The sequence below is a fragment of the Molothrus ater genome, chromosome 29 (genome assembly GCF_012460135.2).
Source record: "Molothrus ater isolate BHLD 08-10-18 breed brown headed cowbird chromosome 29, BPBGC_Mater_1.1, whole genome shotgun sequence".
Classification (NCBI taxonomy): Eukaryota; Metazoa; Chordata; class Aves; order Passeriformes; family Icteridae; genus Molothrus; species Molothrus ater.
Window position 1 is genome coordinate 2,360,707 of NC_050506.2, and position 24,808 is coordinate 2,385,514.

The 24,808-nt window shown below is 55.9% G+C and overlaps 2 protein-coding genes and 1 long non-coding RNA gene across 3 annotated transcripts; 2 read left to right on the plus strand and 1 right to left on the minus strand.

The window, feature by feature from the left end:
• Nucleotides 1-536: 536 nt before the first annotated feature.
• LOC118696110 (uncharacterized) lies at nucleotides 537-7,080 on the plus strand. The gene is made up of 3 exons (XR_004981614.1): nucleotides 537-620; nucleotides 839-949; nucleotides 6,877-7,080. It is a non-coding gene; the product is annotated as an uncharacterized LOC118696110 (long non-coding RNA).
• On the minus strand, nucleotides 3,536-14,722 carry RHBG (Rh family B glycoprotein). The gene is made up of 10 exons (XM_036398051.2): nucleotides 14,527-14,722; nucleotides 11,350-11,536; nucleotides 9,338-9,488; nucleotides 8,469-8,622; nucleotides 8,020-8,186; nucleotides 6,925-7,062; nucleotides 6,667-6,800; nucleotides 6,336-6,457; nucleotides 5,144-5,217; nucleotides 3,536-4,000 (listed from the first exon to the last, which is right to left on the minus strand). The coding sequence occupies exons 1-10, from the start codon at nucleotides 14,705-14,707 to the stop codon at nucleotides 3,932-3,934; spliced, it is 1,377 nt and encodes a 458-aa protein (XP_036253944.1). The 5' UTR covers nucleotides 14,708-14,722; the 3' UTR covers nucleotides 3,536-3,931.
• Nucleotides 14,723-18,097: 3,375 nt separating this feature from the next.
• HAPLN2 (hyaluronan and proteoglycan link protein 2) lies at nucleotides 18,098-24,412 on the plus strand. Its single transcript, XM_036398034.2, has 6 exons — nucleotides 18,098-18,387; nucleotides 18,574-18,687; nucleotides 19,831-20,181; nucleotides 21,445-21,561; nucleotides 22,201-22,386; nucleotides 23,643-24,412. The coding sequence occupies exons 2-6, from the start codon at nucleotides 18,600-18,602 to the stop codon at nucleotides 23,924-23,926; spliced, it is 1,026 nt and encodes a 341-aa protein (XP_036253927.1). The 5' UTR covers nucleotides 18,098-18,387; nucleotides 18,574-18,599; the 3' UTR covers nucleotides 23,927-24,412.
• The last annotated feature ends 396 nt before the right edge of the window (nucleotides 24,413-24,808 follow it).

The window sequence follows — 24,808 nt, forward strand, 5'->3', positions numbered from 1 at the left end:
GCGGTGTGGGGAAGGGTCTCTGGTGCCAGCCTGGCATGGGCAGGGCTTGCTCCACACTGATGTGTCCCTGCCCCATGGTGTGGGGAAGGGTCTGTGGTGCCAGTCTGGAGTGGGGAAGGTCTCTGGTGCCAGCCTGGCATGGGCTCCATGCAGATGTGCCCGTGCCCCATGGGGTGGGGAAGGGTCTCTGGTGCCAGCCTGGCGTGTGCTCCATGCAGATGTGCCCGTGCCCTGTGGCATGGGGAGGGTCTCTGGTGCCAGCCTGGAGTAGGGAAGGTCTCTGGTGCCAGCCTGGCGTGTGCCCCATGCAGATGTGCCCGTGCCCCATGGGGTGGGGAAGGGTCTCTGGTGCCAGCCTGGAGTGGGGAAGGGTCTCTGGTGCCAGCCTGGCGTGTGCCCCATGCAGATGTGTCCCTGCCTTGCCCTGCCTGCACCGTGTCCGTGGGGCTCTTCCCGCTGCTGGGTTTTAAATAAAGACTCATTCAGCGGGCAGATCCCGGCATCCCTGAGCTGGGCACACTGCACACCCAACCCCGGAATTTCTTCAGCTCTGTCCACATCTCCAATGCTGTTGGAGAGATGAGGGTTTGAATCCTTTCTTCTTGAGGCAAGGTTGTAAGGTAACTAAAAAGGGGTTCAGTCTTCAATCTTTGCCTTACAAGACCAAATGAGAGGGGCAAAAATAGGAAAATGAGAGGGAAACGAGCTGCTGGAATTTCTTCAGCTCTTTCCACATCTCCAATGCTGTTGGAGAGAGGGGCAAATAGGAAAATAAGAGGGAAATGAGCTGTTCTCAGCCGTGGGAAGGCTGTTTCTGTCTCACATTTCATCTCCCCAGGTCCCTGCGATCCGGAGGCGAGCCCTGCCTCGCAAAGTGACGGAGCTGAGGTTCCCCTCGGGGGAAACTGAGGCACGAGCGGAGTCTGGCACCCAAACGGGGGCAGCAGAGGTGCGAGGGCGGGGTGAGCTCCTTGTGCTCGGTCGGGGTGCGACCACCGGGTCCCCCCCGGTCCCGGGCCGGCCGCGGGCGGTGCGGGCAGAGCCGGCGCTGCTCTCCCCGAGCCCGGCGGGATTATCTGTGCTCAGCTGCACCATCTGTTCCTCAAACTGCCATCATTATGTTCAACTTGGGGAAGAAAACGGCCCCTACAGAGAAGCAATTTGTTCGCTGACTAAACCTTTCAGGCTCCCTGCGCACGGAGAGCTCCGCGCTCGCTTAAACAAGCGCGGGGAGAGCGGCGGCCGCGGGCCGGGAGCGGCGTGGGGAGGGCGCAGGGCTGCCCTTAATCCGATTACAAAACATAACAGCCTTTGAGAAGGGCCGGGGGAGGAGGAGGAGGAGGAGGAGGAGGAGGAGGAGGAGGAGGAGGAGGAGGAGGGAGGTTCATTTCACACCCGACCCCGACGTCTGAGGGTCTCGCAATGATCTCACTGCAGCGGATTTTCTCCCCGGCGCAGTTGGGTTGCTTTTAAGATGCGCTGCGAGGAGATAAAAAAAAAAACAAAAAACAGAAGGGGGATGGCTGGGAAAGGGGGGGAGAGGGCTGGGAATGGGGTGAGGTGGGTCTGGGGTCTGCAGGGGGATGTGGGGTCAGGGGTCTGTAGAGGGATGTGGGGTCTGGAGGGGGATTTGGGGTCAGGGTTCTGCAGGGTCAGGGTTCTGCAGGGGGATTTGGGGTCTGGAGGGGGATTTGGGGTCAGGGTTATGCAGGGGGATTTGGGGTCGGCCGGGGGATTTGGGGTCAGGGCTCTGCAGGGGGATTTGGGCTCTGTAGGGGGATTTTGGGTCAGGGTTCTGCAGGGGGATGTGGGGTCTGTAGGGGGATGTGGGTTCAGGGCTCTGCAGGGGGATGTGGGCTCTGCAGGGGATTTGGGTTCAGGGCTCTGCAGGGTCAGGGCTCTGCAGGGGGATTTGGGTTCTGCAGGGGGATTTGGGTTCAGGGCTCTGCAGGGGGATTTGGGTTCTGCAGGGGGATGTGGGTTCTGCAGGGGGATGTGGGCTCTGCAGGGGGATTTGGGGCCATGGTTCTCCAGCTCAGGCCAGGGGTGATGAGCACCAGCCCTGCTGCACCCGCGTCTCCCTCCTCGTGTCACACGGATGTGGGGACAGGGACGTGTCCTCCCCTGCCCCCTGAGGCAGGAGTGGGGCTGCAGTCCCTGCAGGGCCCTTCCTCAGGGCCTGCAGCAGCAGCAGGAACGCGTGACCCAATTCCCTGCCTTTTGTCATGGAATTTCAGTGACACCAAGGCCTTTAATGTGCTGATTTCACCATTTTCTGTGCGGGACAACGAAAGTGGGGAAAGTTTAAAGTGATAGTTTGATTTATATCAAAGCAAGATGTTTTGACTTCCTGCTGTGTTTTAAAGTGACGTTTTAGGACCACCTTAATAATTTCATTAATGCATTGAATTCATGAAATTTTGTCCTTTTGAAATTTTGTCCTCCTTTTGTCCAGTCAGTTAAAGGAAACCCATGTACTTCAACAGCAGCAGATAACAGAACAAGAGGGTCCCACCTGTGGCTACCAAGCATTTCCCCCAAACTTTTCTGTGCTGGCCCTGCACCCCCTGTCCCCTTTGGGGCTGTGTCCCCTCCTCAGGGATGGTGGCACTGGCAGCTGGGCACACCTGTGCCCGCAGGAATCCCACATGGTGGGTGCCAGTCTGGCACAGGAGGTGTGAAAGCGTCTGAAAGCAGCCACTCCAGGCTCGTGGGAGATGGGACCCCAAGGTGTCCCCCCCATCGGGGACCCCCAGCATGGCCCCTCTAGGAGTCCTCTGGGGCTGTGGCCCTGCTCCAGTCACTGCAGGGCTCTCTGTGGGTTCCAGAGTGTTCCAGAGTGTTCCAATCTGCTCCCAGGGGGGTGGGAGCCCCTTTGTGGGGGATTTGGGGCTGGGGTCCTGCAGGGGGATGTGGGGTTGGGGTTCTGCAGGGGGATTTGGGGCTGGGGTTCTGCAGGGGGATTTGGGGTTGGGGTTCTGCAGGGGGATTTGGGGTTGGGGTCTGCAGGGCAGGGTCTGCATGGGGATGTGGGATTGGGGTCCTGCAGGGTCAGGGTCTGCAGGGGGATGTGGGGTTGGGGTTCTGCAGGGTCAGGGTCTGCATGGGGATGTGGGGTCAGGGTCTGTAGAGGAGATGTGGGATTTGGGTTCTGCAGGGGGATGTGGGATTGGGGTTCTGGGTGTCCTGGGGCTGCAGTGGCCACAGGAGCATCTCTGTCACAGCAGGGCTGAGTGCTGGGGGTGTTTCTGTGTTGAGAGGAGTCCCTGGTGCAAGGTGAGGAGTGCTCAGGGGGACACAGGGTCACCCCCGTGCTGGTGTCACTCTGCTCCTGCCCCTGGGTGCTGTCCCACCCTCCAGAGACTGCACCATCCTCAGATGGGTGGCAAAATCCAAAAAACCAAATGGGCATCAGTGTTTGGGGTGCAGGGCAAACTGGGGGGCTTTGCCTTCCCCCCTGGATGACACCTGAAGGAAACAGCCAGCAGAGCTGGGCAGGTGCTGTGAGAATTCAGGGGCAAATCCTGAAGTTACAAAAAAAATTCCATATATTTTAATTGCTATGTGCACAAATATCTCTACAAAGTCTTTGCTGCTTTCTGTTCAGCCTCCTGGGCCCGTTCCCCAGCACAGTCATCCCTCCTCTCCCCATTGCCTTCCTCCAGAGAGCAGCTGATGGGGAAACTGAGGCAAGGAGCAGCGAGGGGGAGTGGCTGAGCCAAGCCTGGACACCCTGAGGTGACCCTGGCAGCTCCCACAGCAAGCACAGGGATCCTGCAGCTCCTCTTCACCCTGCAGAGGCCTGTGGACACCCAGCTGCTCCCAAAACGTTTGGCTGGCTCCTGATGGAAGGTTCAGGCTGCCAGAACCAACGGGCACTGGCCATGGCACACCCCTGGTGGTGCAGGACCTCAGAGGGGCTTTGGGGTCATCACACCAAGGTGCTGCTGCCCAGCTCCTCCTTTCCACTTGCACTGGGGTCAGATCCTTCCTCAGGCACCTGCACAGAGACAAGAGAGGGGCAGAAATGGGCCCTGCACAGAGGGGCAGAAATGGGCCCTGCACCAGGGACAAGAGAGGGGCAGAAATGGGCCCTGCACAGAGGGGCAGAAATGGGCCCTGCTCCAGAGACAAGAGAGGGGCAGAAATGGGCCCTGCACAGAGACGAGAGAGGGGCAGAAATGGGCCCTGCACAGAGGGGCAGAAATGGGCCCTGCACAGAGGGGCAGAAATGGGCCCTGCTCCAGAGACAAGAGAGGGGCAGAAATGGGCCCTGCACAGAGACAAGAGAGGGGCAGAAATGGGCCCTGCACAGAGGGGCAGAAATGGGCCCTGCATAGAGACAAGAGAGGGGCAGAAATGGGCCCTGCACAGAGGGGCAGAAATGGGCCCTGCATAGAGACAAGAGAGGGGCAGAAATGGGCCCTGCACAGAGACGAGAGAGGGGCAGAAATGGGCCCTGCACAGAGGGGCAGAAATGGGCCCTGCATAGAGACAAGAGAGGGGCAGAAATGGGCCCTGCACAGAGACGAGAGAGGGGCAGAAATGGGCCCTGCTCAGAGACAAAAGAGGGGCAGAAATGGGCCCTGCACAGAGACAAGAGAGGGGCAGAAATGGGCCCTGCACCAGAGACGAGAGAGGGGCAGAAATGGGCCCTGCTCAGAGACAAGAGAGGGGCAGAAATGGGCCCTGCACAGAGACAAGAGAGGGACAGAAATGCGCCCTGAAGAAGAGACAAAAGAGGGGCAGAAATGGGCCCTGCTCAGGGCAGATTTGGGCTGCATGGGGGCTCAGCTTCCACCAGGAAGGTTTAGATGGAATATGGGGGAAATTCTTTCACTGGAATTGTCCAGCGCTGGCACAGGCTGCCCAGGGGAGTGGTAAAGTCTCCATCCCTGGAAGGGTTTAACAGATTTTTGGGGACATGGTTTAGTGGTGGCCTCGGCAGCAGTGGAACGGTTGGAGCTGGTGCTTTTAGAGGGCACCTAAAACGAGTCAGGGATTCTCTGAGTCCATGGCCAGGGGCATTTACTGCAGCTCTCCTAAATGCTGCTGCAAGAGGAGGGAGCTTGGGGGAAATATCCAACCCCTGCCACTGCTTGAGACCCAAAACCCCTTTTTACCAACAATTCCGCAGCTTTACCTCCCGCAAGCCGGGGTTCTCCTTGTACTGCGCGGCCGGGCAGCACCTCAGCACGTTGATTTTCAGGAGGGCTCCTGAGGACACCCAAAGCCGGGCGAGGGCGTCTGAGAGCGGGGCGGCCGCTGCCCGGGCTTCCCCTGACATCTAGCGGCGGCAGCGGCGGCACCGGGGCAGCGGGGGAACCGGGAACCAGAACCGGGGGGAACGGGACTGGGGGGAACCGGGAACCATCACCGGGGGGAGACGGGACTGGGGGGAACCAGGAACCAGTACCGGGGGGAGACGGGAGCGGGGGGAACCAGGAACCAGTACCGGGGGGAGACGGGAGCGGGGGGAACCGGGAAGCAGCACCTCGGGGCACCGGGACTGGGGGGAACCGGGAACCAGCACCGGGGGGAGACGGGAGCGGGAGGAACCGGGGGGAACCGGGACAGGGGGCGGGGGGAGTCGGGGGGAACCGGGACTGGAGGGAGTCAGGAGAGGGGGGAGCCGGGATCGGGGGGTGCCGGGGGGAACCGGGAGCCGGGACTGGGGGAAACCAGGACCAGGGAAAGCCGGGACTGGGGGGAACCGGGACCGGGGGGAGCGGGAGGGAGCCAGGACTAGGGGGAACCGGGAGCCTGGACTAGGGGGAACCGGGGGGAAACGGGATCAGGAGGAGCCGGGGGGAGCCGGGATCGGGGGGAGCCGGGACCAGAGGGGAGCCGGAGGGAACCGGGAGCGGGGGGGAGCCGGGATCGGGAGCAACCGGGATCGGGAGGAACCGGGGGCAGCCGGGACCGCGGGGTGCCGGGGGGAAGCGGGAGCCGGGACCGGGGGGCGCACGGATCTGGGGAAAGCCTCAAGCCCGAGGGGAGCCCCGGACACAGAGAGGAGCACAGAACAGGGGGGCATGGCATGGGGAGGAACACAGAGCAGAGGGAGCACAGACCCGGGGGAGCACGGACTCGGGGGGACCCCCGGCCAGAGGGGAGTAAAGCCCCATGGATGGGCCCGGCCCCACAAGGGAACCCCAGCCCCAAGGGGAGCCCCGATCTCCGCTGGGTTTGCCCAGTGCTGAGCACCCCTGGGCTCTGCCCGGCCTGCCTGATGGGGATGCTTTGCTTTGGGGCTGCTCCTGCCCTTTTCCCCAAACCCATCCATTCCCTGCCCCTCACGCCCTCCATCCCTCTGTGCTGGAGGCAAAACTCACCCGTGATGCAGCCCCCGAGCGTTGCAAGCAGCAGGGTGAGGGGCAGGGCACCGAGCTGCATGAGTGCTTGGTCAGTGACTGTCCGGCTGCCCTGGGCCACCAGTGGGAATACCAGCTCCAGCCTGCATGCCAGAGAGGAGACGGGCTTTGGGGAGCTGGTTTGTTTGGGGAGTTTGCTGGTTTGGGGAGCTTTGTTTGGCTCACAGCTCTGGGTAATGGCTCCTAAAGCGCTGCTGTAACAGGGGAGTGGAGCAGCCCTGATCTCAGGGGTTCTGGTGGCCCCAGCTTGGTGCATCAAGGCACTGGCATCCCCAGTTCTGGCTCCTCTCACCTGTAACCAAAAGTGTCTGCGGTGGCCAGCAGCGTCAGCAGCGTCCCCAGCAGGGCCCCCAGCACCCCGGGCAGCCCGTGGGTGTTGTGAACCCCACAGGTGTCCTGGATTTTCAGCTTGGAGTGTAGAACGGGCTGGGGAGAGCACAGGGGAGAGCTGGTGGTGGGCTGGAGCCTCCGGGGGGGCCGTGCTTCAGCCCTGTGTTTGCAGGTTTGGGAGCAGATCCCCGCGCTGGGATCAGCATCCTTGGGGACTCACCGTGAAGAATCTGAAGCCAAGGGAGGAGATGAGGCCAACCAGAAACCCTGCGATGAGGGCACCAAAGGGGGTGAGCAGCATCTCCCCAGCCATGCCCATCACGGCCATGGCAGCCAGGGTGGCATCCTGGATCTGAACCTGATGGAGCAGGACATGGTCAGGGGAAGTGGCTCCATGGAGAGCGCCAGCAGGGGACTGGGAGGGGGGGGTTGTCTTCCTCAAATTGGTGTAGCCAGGATATTTTCTGAAAAACCCTTTCCTTAGGATTTTTCTTTCTGAGAAACTGAGAGGCCTCAGGAGCAAAATGCAAACAATGGTTATCTGCTGCTGTGGGATGCCACAGGTGCATCTGGGATTGGGCTCATGTGGTTGTTTCTAATTAATGGCCAATCACAGCTCAGCTGGCTCAGACTCTCTGTCCAAGCCACAAACCTTTGTTATTCATTCCTTCCTTTTCTATTCTTAGCCAGCCTTCTGGTGAAATCCTTTCTTCTATTCTTTTGGTATAGTTTTATTATAATATGTGACAGTGTTCACAGGGGTCTCAGGCTGAGGGAAGAGATGAGGATCTGACTCCATGTTTCAGAAGGCTTGATTTATTATTTTATGATATATATTACATTAAAACTATACTAAAAGAAGAGAAGAAAGGATTTCATCAGAAGGCTGGCTAAGAATAGAAGAAGAAAGAATGATAACAAAGGCTTGTGGCTCGGCTCTCTGAGCCAGCTGGGCTGTGATTGGCCATTAATTAGAAACAATCACATGAGACCAATCCCAGATGCACCTGTTGCATTCCACAGCAGCAGATAACCATTGTTTGCATTTTGTTCCTGAGGCCTCTCAGTTTCTCAGAAAGAAAAATCCTAAGGAAAGAATTTTCCATAAAAGATGTCTGCGACAATAATAAAAGCCTTCATCAAGCCTTCTGAAACATGGAGTCAGATCCTCATCTCTTCCCTCATCCTCAGACCCCTGTGAACACCATCACAAATTGGTCCTTAATGAGCCTAACAGGCCTCCCCTTTTGCCTTGGGTGTGTTCAGGCCTATTCCTACAGGGCAGGATGTGGGTTTGTCCCAGGAGAGGACCTACCAGCCTTGGGGTGCTCTCCTCGTAGAGGAGAGGAGAGAGGATGAAGGTGGACACGGTGCTTGCCACCAGTGAAAAGTAGGAGTTGAGCACTGCCCAGTTCTCTGCGTTGTGGTGGACAGTGGTGGTGGAGATGGAGCTGGGCCAGAAGATCCACAGGTAGATGGTTCCTGCAGGGAATAGAACAGGTCTTGGTGCTGGAGCTGATCCCTCGTGGGACAGAAAGTTCCTGTGAGGGCCAAGAGACGCACGTGGCCACAAGGGAGGTGCAGGCAGAACACAAGGAAAAGGTTTTTCTAGAAGAGGGTGGTGCAGGCCCAGACAGGTCCCTGGGGAGGTGCAGGACATCTGGCCTTGATGTTTGCAGCAATTTCCTGGTCAAAGCCACACCCTCAGATTGGTGACAACCCTTCCACCAGCAGCTGTAGGGGCTGTAGATTCGAGCTCCATACCAACCACAGCAAAGGCACCCGTCTGGTGCCCCTTATCCTGCTGCTCTTCCCTCTTCCTCTTGTCCTTGTGGGGCTGGTACAGGAGCCGTGAAACCATCAGGCCAAAGTAAGCACCAAAGGTGTGCACGGTCAAGGAGCCTCCTGTGTCGCTCACCTGGGGAGTGCAGAAAATGGGGAAAGTGTGTGCAGGAACTGAGGTGATGTGGAAAGCCAGGGGCAGCACTGGGAATGTTCCTCTGTCTGCTCTGGGGTGCCCTGACCCCCAGGGCAGCACTGACTCTGACCCTCATCCATGGAGAAAGTTTCCTGGACTTCAAAATAGACTGGAATCCACAAAAGTGTGAAATAGATTATAGAGAGCAGTGTAGGTGGATCACTGGGTGAGAAACTGAGGGTTTGGGGTTTTTAGTGTGCAAGATGGAGGGCACAGGGTGTCATCCTGGGTTTCTTCTTCCTTCTTCTTCATGGGTTGGGGTGGCATTTTGTAATTGGGCAGAAAAGTCCTCATTGTGGGGTCTTTGGGATCAGTTAGTGGGTTAAAAGGGAAAATAATTATAAACCGGATAGTTTATTCTTAAAAGACCTTGTGACAAGAGATTGTTGGCCATTTTGTGCTTTCTAATGAAAAGCTGCCCAACTCACAGTTTTTTACTGTGACAAATAATAAACTGATAACAAATAATAAACACCTAAATCCAAATATGAATTACTGTCTCAAGTGCCTTCAACCCAGATCCAGGAAACAACTGAGACCCCCAAACCAGTGCAAATACTGCAGCAGGGTGAGGGATTTGCCTCTCCAGATGAGGCAGAACGTGCCATGAGGAGCCCAAACCCAGGGCCGCTCCCTCTCGCAGTGGGTGACTCACCCCCATGAGACTGAGCAGGATGAATTCATTGAGGGTGCACAGGGTGACTTCCAGCAGGGCCAGCAGCAGCATCTGCACAGGGTTCACCCTGCCCAGAAGAGCTCCAGTGGAGATCAGAACAGCTGCGGTGCAGAAATCAGCTCTGACCAGGCTGGGAAGGAGAGGAAGAGTGTGGGATGAGCACAGGGATGAGCACAGGGGCTGGGGAGAGCTGGGAGGGATCAGGAGCTGAGCAGGCAGAGCCCTGTGGTGCTGGTGACACAGGGATGGCTGGGCTTGAGGCAGGCGAGGGCCAGAGCGCGCCCCTAAATCCCTTGGCAGTGCTCACACAGCCCTTGCCAGGGTGGGATGTTGGGAAGGATGAAAGTTTGACAAGAAAGTCTCAAGAATTTGGCAAGAAGAGCTGAAGGAGTGCTGGGCCTTCCTCCTGAGAGCTGCTCCTTGCTTTCTGGAGGGGAATTCTTTACAGCTTTGACCTTCTCCATGCCCAGTTTTGGTTTGGGCTCTTTCAGAGGACACCCCTCACCTCTGCTGGGGCAGAAAAGGAGCCTCCTCTGCACTCTTCAGGTGCTCAAAGTGCCCAGACAGGCAGGAAATGGCCCCATCCCTTTCAGCCCAAAGCCTGGAGCACTGCTGGGCTCTCAGGTCACAGTGGGGACACAGGAGGTGGCTCTTTGCTCACCTGGGGAACTTCAGTTGCCCATTAGAGAATGAGCACAAAACCCTTCAGGAATCACCTTCCCCAAGGCTGGAGCTGCTCAGTTCTTCCCCAAACCCTGACAGAGACAGGGGGGAACCATCATCTCCTGCACCCTGGCGTGAGTTGAGTGTTCCAGGCTGCTCCAGTGGGGTGGGGAAGTGCTCAGAGGGGAAAATGTCTGGGTTTGGACACAAACACCCCAAACCCAGCCGAGCCTCAGCAGCCAGCAATGACCCCAGCACTATTTTGTGTTGGGAAGGATGAGAGTTTGACAGGAAAGTCTCACAGATCTGTGTGCTTGGCAGAAAGATTTTAAATGTAGAGTCTGATGAAGGAATAGAGATGGAAGCAAGTTTTGATACAGAAGAAAAGAATTGCAGAGCCAGTCTGACTGGATAAGCAAGGAGGCCAAGGGTATTTTATGTTAGTTAGAAGGGTTTTTATGGCTTAGAGCAAAGGATAAACCCACCCCAGACAAGAAGATGTTTTTACCAAGCACAAAGATTCCACAGGCAAACAAGGCAGCAAAGTTGCGAATAGAAAAAAAGTCTCAGAATTTTCCACTGCAAGAAAACTGAAAAACAACTTCTGGCTTAAACTGTAATGTACTGACTGTTAGTGATTGGAGAACAGTGACATGAATATGGTAATTATAGCAGTTATGATAGGATAGAGATAAAAGGTAAGGTAGAGATTGGTTCTACTGTGTGAAGATGCTCAGCAAGGAAAAGTTTATAACGCATTGTGAGCAAAAGAAAAGTTTATAATGCCATGTAACCAAAAGAAAAGTTTATAATGCATTGTAACCAAAAGAAAAGTTTATAATGCATTGTAACCAAAAGAAAAGTTTATAATGCATTGCAACAAAAAGGAAAGTTTATAATGCATTGTAACCAAAAGGAAAGTTTATAATGCATTGTAACCAAAACCGAAGGGTCTCCAGGCCTGCCTGCAGCTGGAGCTGACAGCTGTGGGCACAGCTCTGCCACCCACGACCCTGGACTGCTGTAACACCTTGGATGGAATAAACTGCATTTTGGATACAATAAACTGCATTTTGGATACAATAAACTGCATTTTGTATACAATAAACTGGATTTTGGATAGAATAAACTGCATTTTGGATACAATAAACTGCATTTTGGAGAGCCACCTGGAGTCCCACATGCCTCATTTAGGCTCTTACAGTGGTATTCAAACCCCGTCCCACTTGTCTGCAAAATCCTCCTCCACAGCAGAGCCCCGAGTTTTACAGAGGAGGGAGCCAGTGTGCCAGGGCTGGGCTGGGCTCAGCAGCTCCCTCCTGCCTTACCTCTGAGCTCCCACGGAAATTTTGCCGTCGAGGGAGAAGTAAAGCATGCCCTGGATGAGAATCGCCCACTGGATGGAGAAGGCTGTGATGAGGATGATGATGGCAGCGCTGCCCAGCCCACAGCGGCTGAGGAAGGCCACGAGCAGCCCAAAGCTGAGGAGCACCTGGACGTGGACATCCCGAAACCCTGCCGGGGGAGAGGCACAGGGATGGGTCTGGGGGTGCTGAGGGAGGGCAAACACCCTCGGGATGGTCCCTGAGGGGACCCAGCCAGGGCTGAGACACCCCCGGGCCTGGGGAGCTGAAGCCTCTCTGCACTTGATGTGAGGCTGGAGCCAGGGTAGAGGATTGTGGGGATCTCTGCTGCTCACAGTGACCCCAAGAAAAGTTCCAAAGTCTCTTTTCCCAGCCCGGCGCTTGAAGAAGGAGTCAGGGCTCTTCATTTCTCGCTCTCAAGGTTGTTTATTGTTTCTTATCTATAAAAAATTTTCTCCTGCCCTGCTGAGGCCCAGTTCCAGGCACTCTGCCTGCCCCCAGGGCAGTGTTGTTATCTTTTTATCCTAAAAACTACCTGTACAATGTTTACAATTACTTCCCAATACCCATCACCCGTGTTAGACACTGAGCTTCTACTCTAAACCAATCCAAAAGTGCCACCATCACAGCAGAAGATGGAGGCCAGGAAGAAGAAGGAGAAAGGCTGGACATGCCCAGATCCCTCCATCTTGCCCCCTGAACCCCCATTCTAAAAACCCCAAAAATCCATTTTCCACCCCGTGATAACTTCACTATTATTCTACTTAAACTGTCGTGGCTTGCTGATCTTCATCTAAGGTTAGTAACTTGCTCCAGGGGTCATAATCAAACCCACACAGGCACTGTGGGCTCTGTGCCAGGGTCCCTGAGCCCCCTGGCCGGGGTCTGGGCTGCTCAGGACAGCCAGAGGGGTGTCCTGGGTTCCCACAGATCTTCCTTGGAGATCTGCAGTGGGAGTGCCAGGGACAGCCACAGCCACCCCTGCCCACTGTGACCTGCACAGGGACAGCCACCCCTGCCTGCTGTGACCTGCACAGGGACAGCCACAGCCACCCCTGCCTGCTGTGACCCTGTACAGCCACAACCACCCCTGCCCACTGTGACCTGTACAGGGACAGCCACAGCCACCCCTGCCTGCTGTGACCTACACAGGGACAGCCACCCCTGCCCGCTGTGACCTGCACAGGGACAGCCACCCCTGCCTGCTGTGACCTGCACAGGGACAGCCACAGCCACCCCTGCCTGCTGTGACCTGTACAGGGACAGCCACCCCTGCCTGCTGTGACCCTGTACAGCCACAGCCACCCCTGCCTGCTGTCACCCTCTGCAGCCTCTCCAAGCCACCCCCTCTGCAGCTGCCCTGTGCAGAAACCTCAGCACATTCACCCCACAGCACAGAAACCTCCTGGGGTGGCCAAGAGATGTCTGCACCCACCAGAGCAGCACCAAAGTGGCTCTGAGATGTCAGCACCCCTGAAGGCATCATGTCCCAGTTCAGGGCATGAGCAGAGAGGAAGGATGAGCAGAGAACTGGTGTCATTCTGGCACCATTTGGTGGCAAAGCAGGGGATGGGGGCCCGGATTCTTGCTCGGGCTGGGCGCCCTTTGCACCTCTCCAGCTGACAGCTGTGGGGCGGGCTGCTCCGTGAGTCACTGCAGGGTGGGGCTCCGTGGGCAGCAGGAACCGGGAGAACCTGCTGCAGCTCCCACCCAGCGGCTCTGCTCCTTCCTCTCTCTCTGCCGGGGCGCTCTGCAGCTCCTGTGCCCCTGCCAACCCTGCCTGTGGCTCAGAAAACCCAGGGGCAGCCCCTGAGCCCCGGCAGGAGCTCTGCAGTGATGCCCAGCATGCAGCAGCATGATGCAGACCCTGTTGGTATCACCCAGCGAGCCAAATCCTCCTTGGAAGGGGCTCGGTGTGAATCTCCTGGCACTGCAAACCTGGCTGGGGAGCTCTGCACACCCTGAAGTGCCAGGAGCAGCTCCCCACCAGGCACAGAATGATGATCCCCAGTTTTTCACTGTGCTCAGTGATCCCTTCTGAGCTCCAGTCCTCCTTGGAAGGGGCTCAGTGTGAATCGCCTGGCACTGCAAACCTGGCTGGGGAGCTCTGAAGTGCCAGGAGCAGCTGCTGTGCTCCCTATCAGGCTTGGAATGATGATCCCTTGATTTTCACTGCACTCACGCACACCCCAGCCTCAAATTCCCCTGTTTTGCTGCAATTATTTCAGAAATCCCTGCAGCGTATCTGCTGTACCCCTCTGGGAAGCTCCAGCACCCCAAGCCTGCAGTGCTCTGTGGAAGGGGCTCAGTGAGAACCCAGCAAACCTGGCTGGTCAGTGGGAAGCTCTGAATTGCCAGGAGCAGCTGCTGTGCTCCCTGCCAGGCTTGGGATGATGATCCCATTTTTTCACAGAATGAAGAAATGCAGTTTTTCACTGCACTCAGAGATCCCTTCTGAGCTCCAATCCTCCATGGAAGGAGCTCAGTGTGAACCCCCTGGCTCTACAAACCCCAACTGAGAAGCTCTGCAGCTCCTGAATTGCCAGAAGCAGCTGCTGTGCTCCCTACCAGGCATGGGATGATGATCCCATTTTTTTACAGAATGAAGAAATGCGGTTTTTCACTGCACTCAGTGATCCCTTCTGAGCTCCACTGCTCTAACACACACCCCAGCCCCAAATTCCCCTCTTTTGCTGCAATTATTTCAGAAATCCCTGCAGCGTGTCTGGGAAGCCCCAGCACCCCAAGCCTGCAGTCCTCTGTGGAAGGGGCTCAGTGAGAACCCAGCAAACCTGGCTGGTCAGTGGGAAGCTCTGAATTGCCAGGAGCAGCTGCTGTGCTCCCTACCAGGCATGGGATGATGATCCCAATTTTTCACAGAATGAAGAAATGCAGTTTTTCACTGCACTCAGTGATCCCTTCTGTGCTCTTACACACCCCCCCAGCCCCAAATTCCCCTCTTTTGCTGCAATTGTTTCAGAAATCCCTGCAGCGTGTCTGCTCGACCCCTCTGGGAAGCTCCAGCACCCCAACCTGCAGCTCGACGGTGCCTCTCTGGTATCTCCGGAGTCAGTGCCAGGTCTGCAGGTGACACCCAGCGCCATCCCCTCATCAGAAGGGCTCTGCCATGGGGGTACTCACGGGGCTGCAGCACATTCGGGTCCTGGCTCCTGCGGCTGCAGTTCAGCGTCGGGGGGCACGGCCCGGGGCTGCCCTCGGGGCTGTACCGCACCCACACCGCGAACAGGAGGATGAGGAGGACCTGCAGGAGGAAGCACAGCCCCGAGAACCACAGCCTGGAGGCGGCTGCGTGCTCAGACATGTCGGGGGGCAGGGGAAGCCCTGCCAAGGGGGTGCATGGGGAGGGAGAGCCACGCCGGGGCTGCAAACTCCTCCTGTCGCGGCGGCTGCCAGGTTCTGCTCACCTCCAAGGGACTGCTGGGAGCGGGGCAGCGCTGCCAACACGGAAATTGGGGACTGGATGCCCCGGCACACCTGCACAGGTGGTGATGCCACAGCAGGTGGCTCCAGGCACTGCGCTGGGAACCGTGTGGGCTGTGGGGTGGGGTCGGTGTCGCTCTCTCTGGGCAGTCTCGGGGTCTCTAGCTGGTCACAGTGACCCTGATATTCATTTGAAAGTCTCTTTTCCCAGCCCAGCGATCGAAGAAGGAGTCAGGGCTCTTCATTTCTCGCTCTCAAGGTTGTTTATTGTTTCTTATCTATAAAATTCTTTCTCCTGCCCTGCCGAGGTCCACTCAGCAGGACAGTCCAGGCACTCTGCCTGCCCCAGGGCAGTGTTGTTATCTTTTTATCCTAAAAACTACCTGTACAATGTTTACAATAACTTCCCAATACCTATCACCTGTGTTAGACACTGAGCTTCTACTCTAAACCAATCCAAAAGTGCCACCATCACAGCAGAAGATGGAGGCCAAGAAGAAGAAGAAGAAGAAGAAGAAGAAGAAGAAGAAGAAGGAGAAAGGCTGGGCTTGCCCAGATTCCTCCATCTTGCCCCCTGAAGCCCCATTCTAAAAACCCCAAAAAAATCAATTTTTCCACTCTGTGATAAATTCACTATCATTCTACTCAAACTCTTGTGGCTTGTAGCTCCTCACACAAAGCTGGTAATAGTTTCCAGCCCTTGGGGTGGTGTTAGTTTTTTATATTAAAAACTATGCGTACTTTTTTACAATAATTTCCCAATACCTATCACCTGTGTTAGACACTGAGCTTCTACTCTAAACCAATCCAAAAGTGCCACCATCACAGCAGAAGATGGAGGCCAGGAAGAAGAAGGAGAAAGGCTGGACATGCCCAGATCCCTCCATCTTGCCCCCTGAACCCCCATTCTAAAAACCCCAAAAAAATCAAATTTTCCACCCTGTGATAAATTCACTAACATTCTACTTAAACTTTCATGGCTTGTAATCCTTCATGCAAGGTTGGTAGCTGTTTTTTCCAAGGGCTAAATCAAAGGCACAGGGGTCTTGGGCTCTGTGCCAGGGTCTCTGAGCCCCATGGCAGGGTCTCCAGTCCTCCAGGGCAGCCAGAGGAATTTCCTGGGCTCCCACAGGCAGGAGATGTGGGGGGGATCCATGAGGTTTCTGCCTCTGCATTGCAGAAACACGGTGGGTTTGGGGACTGGGTCAGGCAGAGGAGGTGGAAGGTGATGCCCAAGGGTGGAGGTGCTGGCTCAGCAAAGCTTGGCTCAAATTCCCTGATCAGAAGGAAAAATGAGTGTTCAGGGAGCTTTGGGGCTGAGGTTTCCTGTGGGGACCAGAGGAGAGAAGGAAAATCTGGGTTTTTAAGAACAGGACCAAGGAGCAGAGCCAGAGGCTCCTGCTGGAGCCCAGCCAGGAGCTGGGGGAGCTGAGCCCCAGGGGCTCCTTGGCTTTTCTGTGGCTGCCTCTGCTTCTGCAGAGCTGTTGGCAGAGTGGGTGCAGATCCCAAAAGGGGAGAAAAGGAGACAAGGAGCAGAGAGGTTACACAGTGTGTGTTTGGGAAGTGACTTGGGTGACTCCTTCCCGCAGCGCTGGGCCAAACCCTGAGCTCAGATAAGCAGTGGTGGGCTGGGGTCCTGCCCTGATGCTAACGGGGTGGGGAAGGGGGATGAGTCACTCATGGCAGCCTCTGCAAGTGTTCTGCCTCGGGCTGTGGTTTTCTGAGGGCTGGGGACTGTAACTGGTGCCTTCACTTGGGAAAAAATGTGAGAAACAGCTCGTCTGTGATAGCACAGAGCTGGGAATCAGCATCCTGCAGCCAAGAGCTGCTGCTGGGGGAGAACAGGATGTGCTTCTGCAGCCGTGGGCACAGGAAGTGTGAGGGAGGGAGATGACAGACTCCCCGAAGAGCCCCGGACCCAGCCCCTAACCGTGGGCAGCTGCAGGGAGGCGTTTGCAGCGCTGCTGCTCCAGTTTAGCCGGGAGAGCAAAGCCACAGGCGCCTTCTGCTCATCACAGCGATGATCACAAAGCTCGGACCATTCTGAGCTGGAAGAAGCTTCCAGCTCAACCTGCTGCCACCAAAATTGATGTCCCTCCTTGACAAGAGGCTGGGAGCAGTGGGGAGCAGGTGGGGGACGAGGGCACCTTTCACTCAACACAAAGCTCTGACCATTGTGAGCTGGAAGAAGTGTTGGGAAACAGGAAAGCCTTATAAATATGATTGTCTGGCAAAAGATTTTGAAAATATGGAAACTATAAGTGAGGTTGAAATGAAAGCAAGCTTTGAGATCCCTCAGTTACTGAACAACTGGAAAACAATGGAAACAAACTGGAAACCACTTGAGTGGTGGGGCAGCCCCCTTGCACAACTCTCCAGAGCCTCAAGGGGTGGGAACACCATCCCTCCATCAGGGAGAGGGGAAATGAAATTAAATTAATTAAATTAACCATTGCCCTGCTGCCTGTGGGCAGCTTAGAGAGCCCCGGCCCAGCACAGGGGGGGCTTTGCCAGGCCAAGAGGCTCCTGGAGCTCGATGCAGACCTGAATTCCCAAAGGGAACCTCATCCCTCCATCAGGGACAGGGAGAGGGGAATAAAATTAACCATTTCCCTGCTGTCTGTGGGCTCAGAGAGCTCCTTCCCAGCACTGGGAGGGCTTTGCCAGCCCAAGAGAATTTTCCTGAATTCCCAAAGGGAACCTCATCCCTCCATCAGCGACAGGGAGAGGGGAATTAAATTAACCCTTGCCCTGCTGTCTGTGGGCTCAGAGAGCCCTGTCCCAGCACAGGGGGGGCTTTGCCAGCCCAAGAGGCTGCTGGAGGCCAATGCAGAACTGTCATTTTCCCTGAATTCCCAAAGGGAACATCATCCCTACATCAGAGAGGAGGAAGATCCCAAGGGAACATCATCCCTCCATTAGGGACAGGGAGAGGGGAATAAAATTGACCATTTCCCTGCTGTCTGTGGGCTCAGAGAGCTCCTTCCCAGCACAAGGGGGGGCTTTGCCAGCCCAAGAGGCTCCTGGAGCTCGATGCAGAACTGAAGTCGTTCTCCCTGAATTCTGAGTCGTTTTCCCTGAATTCCCAAAGCTGTGCCCTGCAGATAAAGGGATGTTTGTTACCCGGGCACACTGTGTTTTGCCGAGCAGAACAATAAAGAGAAAGACACTCACAATGGGAAATTGTGCTTCCTCCTCCCCGTTCGCTCCTCGGGGAGGTGTTGGAGAGGGGACAAAATAAAAGAGAAGAAAGCAGGAAGAGACGGTGACAGGGCAGGGAGAGAGGGCACCATGGGAGCGGGCATCAAGGGCCAGGGGGGTGCCAGGGCACTGCCCGCCCCAGCACGGTGACAGGGGAGGGCTGGCTGGGAGCACCTGCTCGCCACCTCCCGCGCTGTCCCCGTGCTGTCCCCGTGCTGTCCCCGTGTCACCTCTACCTCCGTGGGACCCCCAGCCCCACCATGGGGTGTTTGTGACAGAGGAGGGAAGCAGCAGGAGCTGCTCATGGGCACGGGGCGTTGGATGGGCACGGCAGCTCCCCCAAGGACCTGGCTGGGCACGGTAAGAGAGCGGGGCAGCGCCAGCAAGGAGGGTTGGCACGGGCAGTGGGGTCGGGGTCCTGCAAGCCATGTCCTCCCTGCACAGTAAATGTCACAGAGCCCCCCCAGAGCAGGGTGACACCCTCCAGGCCCCCCCAAAACCGGGGGGTGTCCCCCTGCATGTCCCTGAGCCCTGCTCTCCCCCCAGGCTCCGTCCTGCCCCCGGCTCTGAGGATGCACAGGCTGCTCCTGCTCGGCTGCCTCTGGCTCCTGGCAGCACCCCCAGGGTCCAGCATCTTCCAGAGGCCAACAGGGACCCCAGGTAGGGAGCAGGGCCTGGGGGGAAGGATGTGGAGCCCTTGTAGGGAGCAGGGTTGGGGGGAAGGATGTGGAGCCCTATATGTATAAATATATATACATATGTATATATAAATATATATATATATCTGGATGTGGGGCCCCTATAGGGAGTAGGGTTGGGGGGAAGGATGTGGAACCCCATATGTATAAATATATATACATATGTATATGGATGTGGAGCCCTGTAGGGTGCAGGGAGTGGGGGGCAGGATGTGGGGCCCTATATATATTTATATATATGGATGTGGAGCCCTAGATATGTGTATATATATGAATATGGAGCTCTGTATGGAGCAGGGCCTGGGGGGAGGACTGGGCACTGCTGTTTGGACTCAGTGCTGGAGAGGGGAGGTGATTTTGGGCGGGTTCAGACCGGGCAGGAGCTGAGCTGTGCGTCCTGAAGGTGCAGGAGAGAAGAGGAGGGGCCAGGATGGATGATAGAAACCATGACGCTGGTGAGAGGTGAGGGTGGATGGAGAGGGGCCAGGATGGATGACAGAAACCATCAGACAGTGGTGAGGGTGGATGCAGAGGGGCCAGGATGGATGATAGAAACCATCAGACGCTGGTGAGGGTTGAGGGTTGATGCAGAGGGGCCAGGATGGATGATAGAAACCATCAGACACTGGTGAGGGTGGATGGAGAGGAGCCAGGATGGATGATAGAAACCATCAGACACTGGTGAGAGGTGAGGGTGGATGCAGAGGGGCCAGGATGGATGACAGAAACCATCAGACCCTGGTGAGGGTTGAGGGTGGATGCAGAGGGGCCAGGATGGATGACAGAAACCATCAGACACTGGTGAGAGGTGAGGGTGGATGGAGAGGGGCCAGGATGGATGACAGAAACCATCAGACCCTGGTGAGGGTTGAGGGTGGATGCAGAGGGGCCAGGATGGATGACAGAAACCATCAGACACTGGTGAGAGGTGAGGGTGGATGGAGAGGGGCCAGGATGGATGACAGAAACCATCAGACCCTGGTGAGGGTTGAGGGTTGATGCAGAGGGGCCAGGATGGATGATAGAAACCATCAGACCCTGGTGAGGGTTGAGGCTGCTCAGGGGGTGTCAGAGGGGTGGTGCTGAGGCTGCCTGGGGGCTGCAGCCCCCCTGCACCTGCAGTACCTGCTGGAGCCCCTGCACCCCACGGTGCACACGCAGCGCGGTGCCACGGCCACCCTGCCCTGCGTGCTGCGCGCCCTGCCCCGCAACTACCGCGTCAAGTGGAGCAAGGTGGAGCCGGCCAACTACGGCGAGAGCATCATCATCATCACCAACGGGCTGTTCCACAAGAACTACGGGCCCCTGAGCCCGCGGGTGCGCCTGCGGCACAGCCACCGCTACGACGCCTCGCTCACCATCAGCAACGTGGCGCTGGAGGACGAGGGGCGCTACCGCTGCCAGCTGGTCAACGGGCTGGAGGATGAGAGCATCTCCCTCACACTGCACCTCGAGGGTGAGCTTGGGGTACAGCCCTGGGGGATGAGGGCATCTCACTCATGCTGCATCTGGAGGGTGAGATTGGAATCACCCCTGGGGGATGAGGGCATCTCGCTCACACTGCACCTCGAGGGTGAGATTGGGGTACAGCCCTGGGGGATGAGGGCATCTCACTCACACTGCACCTCGAGGGTGAGTTTGGAATGATCCCTGAGGGATGAGGGCATCTCACTCACACTGCACCTTGAGGGTGAGTTTGGAATGATCCCTGAGGGATGAGGGCATCTCACTCACACTGCACCTCGAGGGTGAGTTTGGAATGATCCCTGGGAGATGAGGGCATCTTGCTCACACTGCACCTTGAGAGTGAGCTTGGAGTCATCCTTGGAGGATGAGAGTATCTCACTCACACTGCACCTAGAAGGTGAGATTGGAATCATCCCTGGGAGATGAAGGCTGCTAATGCTGCCAGCTGGTCAATGGGCTGGAGGATGAGAGCATCTCACTCACACTGCACCTTGAGGGTGAGCTTGGAATCACCCCTGGAGGATGAGAGCATCTCGCTCACACTGCACCTGGAGGGTGAGCTTGGGGTGCATTATAAAGGTTTGGGGTTTCGAGGTCTGTCCATAGGTGTCTGGATAGTGAAGTCCAGCCAAGCACAACCTGTCCAGGTGCCCCAGGCAGGCTCCCAGCTGCAGGCAATCTTAGCAAGCAGCTCAGCTCTTAAGTGAGATCAGCTCTTGGGTGAATTCAGCTCTTTGGTGATTTCAGCTCTTTGCTTGCTAATTGCCTCAACACATGCAGGAGAGAGAGGAGGAGAGCTGTGTGAGGTTCCACAGATGTGTCTCTACTGGCAGCCTCTGTGAAGGGTCACAGTGACAGCTCTTCTGGGCAGAGGCAGGTGTTTATAGAGGGTATGTGGGTTTTGGGAAACAATAGTCCAATGGTAAGGGTCAAGGTGAAAATGACCTATGGTCTTACAGAGAGATAACGAGGGTCCGAGGTGGAAGAGGGGTCTCTTGGTCCAGTTATCATGACTAGGCATTTCTTATCTTCTTATCAACTGACAGCCAGGGAGGCCTTGCAGGCCCTGTGGCTACTACAGTACATTCCTGGGGGACGTGGCAGGAGGGGGACACTCAGCTGGAATGGAGCCTGTGGCTCTGTGCCTCCACCGCCATTCCCCAGCCTTAAATTCAGCACTGAGTCCCCCTGGGTGTTGAGTCAAAGCCTCCTTGGGCACAGCAATGCCCTCACCCCGTCTCTGTCCCTCCAGGTGTTGTCTTCCCTTACCAGCCCAGCAACGGGCGCTACAAATTCAACTACCACGAAGCCAAGCGAGCCTGCGAGCAGCAGGACTCCCGACTCGCCACCTACCAGCAGCTCTACAAAGGTGAAGCATTAAAAAATCAACCTCCTTTTCAGCCCAAACCCATGCCTGTCTGGGGATGGGGAGGGGGGGAAACACCAGTGTTATGAATATGAACGAGGCCAAACTTTCTCTGGAGAAAGAGGTTCTTGTTTATTAAAATAGCTGCAAGGCATGGAGTACCTAAGATAAGCCCAAGCAGCCACACAGTGAGCCAAAAACAGAACAGTGCGCTAACCCCAAGTGCACCGGATTCTCCCCAGAAAACGAGTTTCCAAAAAGAAGAACCTCGACCTAACTGAATTCCCCCCCATTTATAGCCCCCTTTGAGTCCAGGTTGGTCCATTTTGGATCCACATGGTGATTGGTCCATTTCCAGGCTTCTCATTGGTCCTTAATGCTGTTCATTCTGGACCATTCGTTTCTGCAGGGCTTCGAATGATTGGTCAGATCTTCCATCCAATCCCTCTTCAACCTCACCTTGCCCCGCCAGACCGCCCTTCCACCAAACCCTGGACCCTTCTCCTAGAACATCTAATAACCACTCCCACTCTTAACATAATACAATTAATATAACATAATTAATACAATATAATTCAACTGTACCCTAATTTAACATAATTTACCTATAACACCAAGACTGAGCTGCCTCTCTCCCCACAGCCTGGACAGAGGGACTGGACTGGTGCAACGCTGGCTGGATCCTGGATGGGACCGTGCACTACCCCATCATCAACTCACGGGAGCCGTGCGGCGGCCGCCTCCTCCTGCCCGGGGTGCGCACCTACGGCGCCAGGGACAAGCAGAAGGACAGATTCGATGCCTTCTGCTTCACCTCTGCCCTCCAAGGTAGTGCTGCATTCCCCTGTGATTCTCACAGCGCCCCCGAGCCCTGCTGCCCACCCGGGTCTGCAGCAGGTTGTTTCTTGTATTTGTGGGGTTCCCAGACGAGTGAAGGAGTGATGAATCTGGCTCCGTGTTCTCAGGAGGCTAATTTATTATTTTATGATCTATATTATATCAAAGAATGCTGTACTAAACTATACTAAAATATACAGAAAGGATACAGACAGAAAGATAAAAGATTCTAACAAAAAACTTGTGACTCTTTCCAGAGCCTTGACACAGCTTGGTTATTGAGTAAAAAACAATTCACATGAAACCAATGAAACAATCACCTGTTGGTAAACAATGTCCAAACCGCATTCCAAAGCAGCAAAACACAGGAGAAGCAAATGAGATTATATTGTTTTCATTTTTCCCTGAGGCTTCTCAGCTTCCCAGGAGAAAAATCCTGGGCAAGGGGATTTTTCAGAAAATATGACGGTGACAGCTGTTTGCAGGAAGGGTGCTCACCTGCTGTGTCCTCTCTTATATTGGAATATTCCCAATCTAGCCAGACAGGACATGCCTGAGCTTGTCTGGCCCTTGCTGCTGAACCAAATAGTGGCAACTGCAGTGTTTCACCCCAGAGACACTTTTGGCTGGCTGGGTGTGTGGTGTTTCACCCCAGAGACACTTTTGGCTGGCTGGGTGTGTGGTGTTTCACCCCACAGACACTTTTGGCTGGCTGGATGTTGCAGCTGGGTGCTTGGAGGCAAGTCCAGGCCTGCAGGAGCTCTGGTGGTGCTGGGATGGAGCTTCCCCCCATAACAGGGGCTGCTCCTCAGGTTTCCCTCTGCCAGAGAAGCTTTGAGGCGATGGTGAAGGAAAGGAGTCGGTTCTGATGGAGGGTTTGGATCCAGAGCTTTATTCTGGCCCTCAGGCCTCTGAATGCAGCACCAGCTCCAACAGAACTCCCTGAGCCCGTGGCTGCTGCTCCTTTGAACCGTGGGGAGAGGGGCAGGGAAGGGGCAGGGAGGCACCAACCAGGTACAGGAGGGGAGGGACAAGGGACAAAAGACACCTGGATGGCCCAATGCCCCCCAGGGGTAGAGGGCATCCTTTGAATCTGCCAATCACTCGGTGCCTTCTGGAATGCCAGGATTGACAGACAGTGCTGGGAGGGGACAGAGAGGTGACTGACACACCTGGGAGGGAATTATCAGGGGAGGGACCTGAGGTAAACCCTGAAATCACACCGCAACACCATCTCCATCCACCAGGCCAAGTCTACTTCATCCGGGGCCACCTGAACTTCAAGGAGGCGGCGCAGGCGTGTCGCAACCAGGGGGCTGCCCTGGCCAAAGTGGGCCAGCTCTACTCAGCCTGGAAGTTCTCGCAGCTGGATCGCTGTGACGGGGGCTGGCTGGCGGACGGCAGCGTGCGCTACCCCATCACCACGCCCCGGCAGCGCTGCGGAGGGCTGCCCGAGCCCGGCGTGCGCAGCTTCGGCTTCCCCAGCAAGGAGATGAGGACCTACGGCTCCTACTGCTTCGTGGGCAAGTGAGGACGTGAGGCTGAGCAGCTGGGACACCGCTGGTGTGGTGCGGTTTGAGGACAAAGAGAACAGCGGTGGCGTGGTGGTGTTTGAGGACACGCGGGACAGCCCTGGTGTGGTGGTGTTTGAGGGTCCCCAGGATGAGGGAAGACATGAGAACACCTCGACCCCATGTTTCAGAAGGCTGATTTGTTATTTTATGATATGTATTATATTAAAGGAAAATTAAATACTAAACGAAGCTAAAGAAAGAAAGGAGGACTTATGGCTCCAACTGCTTTGTGGGCAGGTGAAGACATGGGGCCGACCAACTGGGTGTGGTGGGGTTTGAGGACACACAGGACAGCGCTGGTGTGGTGGTGTTTGAGGGTCCCCAGGATGAGGGAAGACATGAGAACACCTCGACTCCATGTTTCAGAAGGCTGATTTGATATTCTATTATGTATATTATATTAAAATTATATACTAAAACTATGCTAAAGAAAGAGAAAGGAGAACTTACGGCTCCAACTGCTTCGTGGGCAAGTGAGGACACGGGGCTGAGCACAGGAACAACGCTGGTGTGGTGGGGTTTGGGGACACAGGGGACAGCACTGCTGTGGTGGTGTTTGAGGGTCCCCAGGATGAGGGAAGACATGAGAACACCATGTTTCAGAAGGCTGATTTATTATTTTATATGTATTATATTAAAGGAAAATTAAATACTAAAATGAAACTAAAGAAAGAAAGGAGGACCTATGGCTCCAACTGCTTCGTGGGCAAGTGAGGACACGGGGCTGAGCACAGGGGACAGTGCTGGTGTGGTGGGGTTTGGGGACACAGGATGAAGGAAGAGATGAGAACACCATGGTCAATCCTGGTGAATCCTTGGTGAATCCTTGGTGAATCCTT

Coding starts and splice junctions, on each gene's coding strand:
- RHBG (XM_036398051.2), bottom strand. CDS start 14,707: ATGTCTGAGCACGCAGCCGCCTCCAGGCTGTGGTTCTCGGGGCTGTGC. Junction 9,489..11,349: donor ATTTCCGTGGGAGCTCAGAG/GTAAGGCAGGAG, acceptor TCTCCTTCCCAG/CCTGGTCAGAGCTGATTTCT. Junction 8,623..9,337: donor TCCTGCTCAGTCTCATGGGG/GTGAGTCACCCA, acceptor TGCACTCCCCAG/GTGAGCGACACAGGAGGCTC.
- HAPLN2 (XM_036398034.2), top strand. CDS start 18,600: ATGCACAGGCTGCTCCTGCTCGGCTGCCTCTGGCTCCTGGCAGCACCC. Junction 20,182..21,444: donor CCTCACACTGCACCTCGAGG/GTGAGCTTGGGG, acceptor CTGTCCCTCCAG/GTGTTGTCTTCCCTTACCAG. Junction 21,562..22,200: donor CTACCAGCAGCTCTACAAAG/GTGAAGCATTAA, acceptor CTCTCCCCACAG/CCTGGACAGAGGGACTGGAC.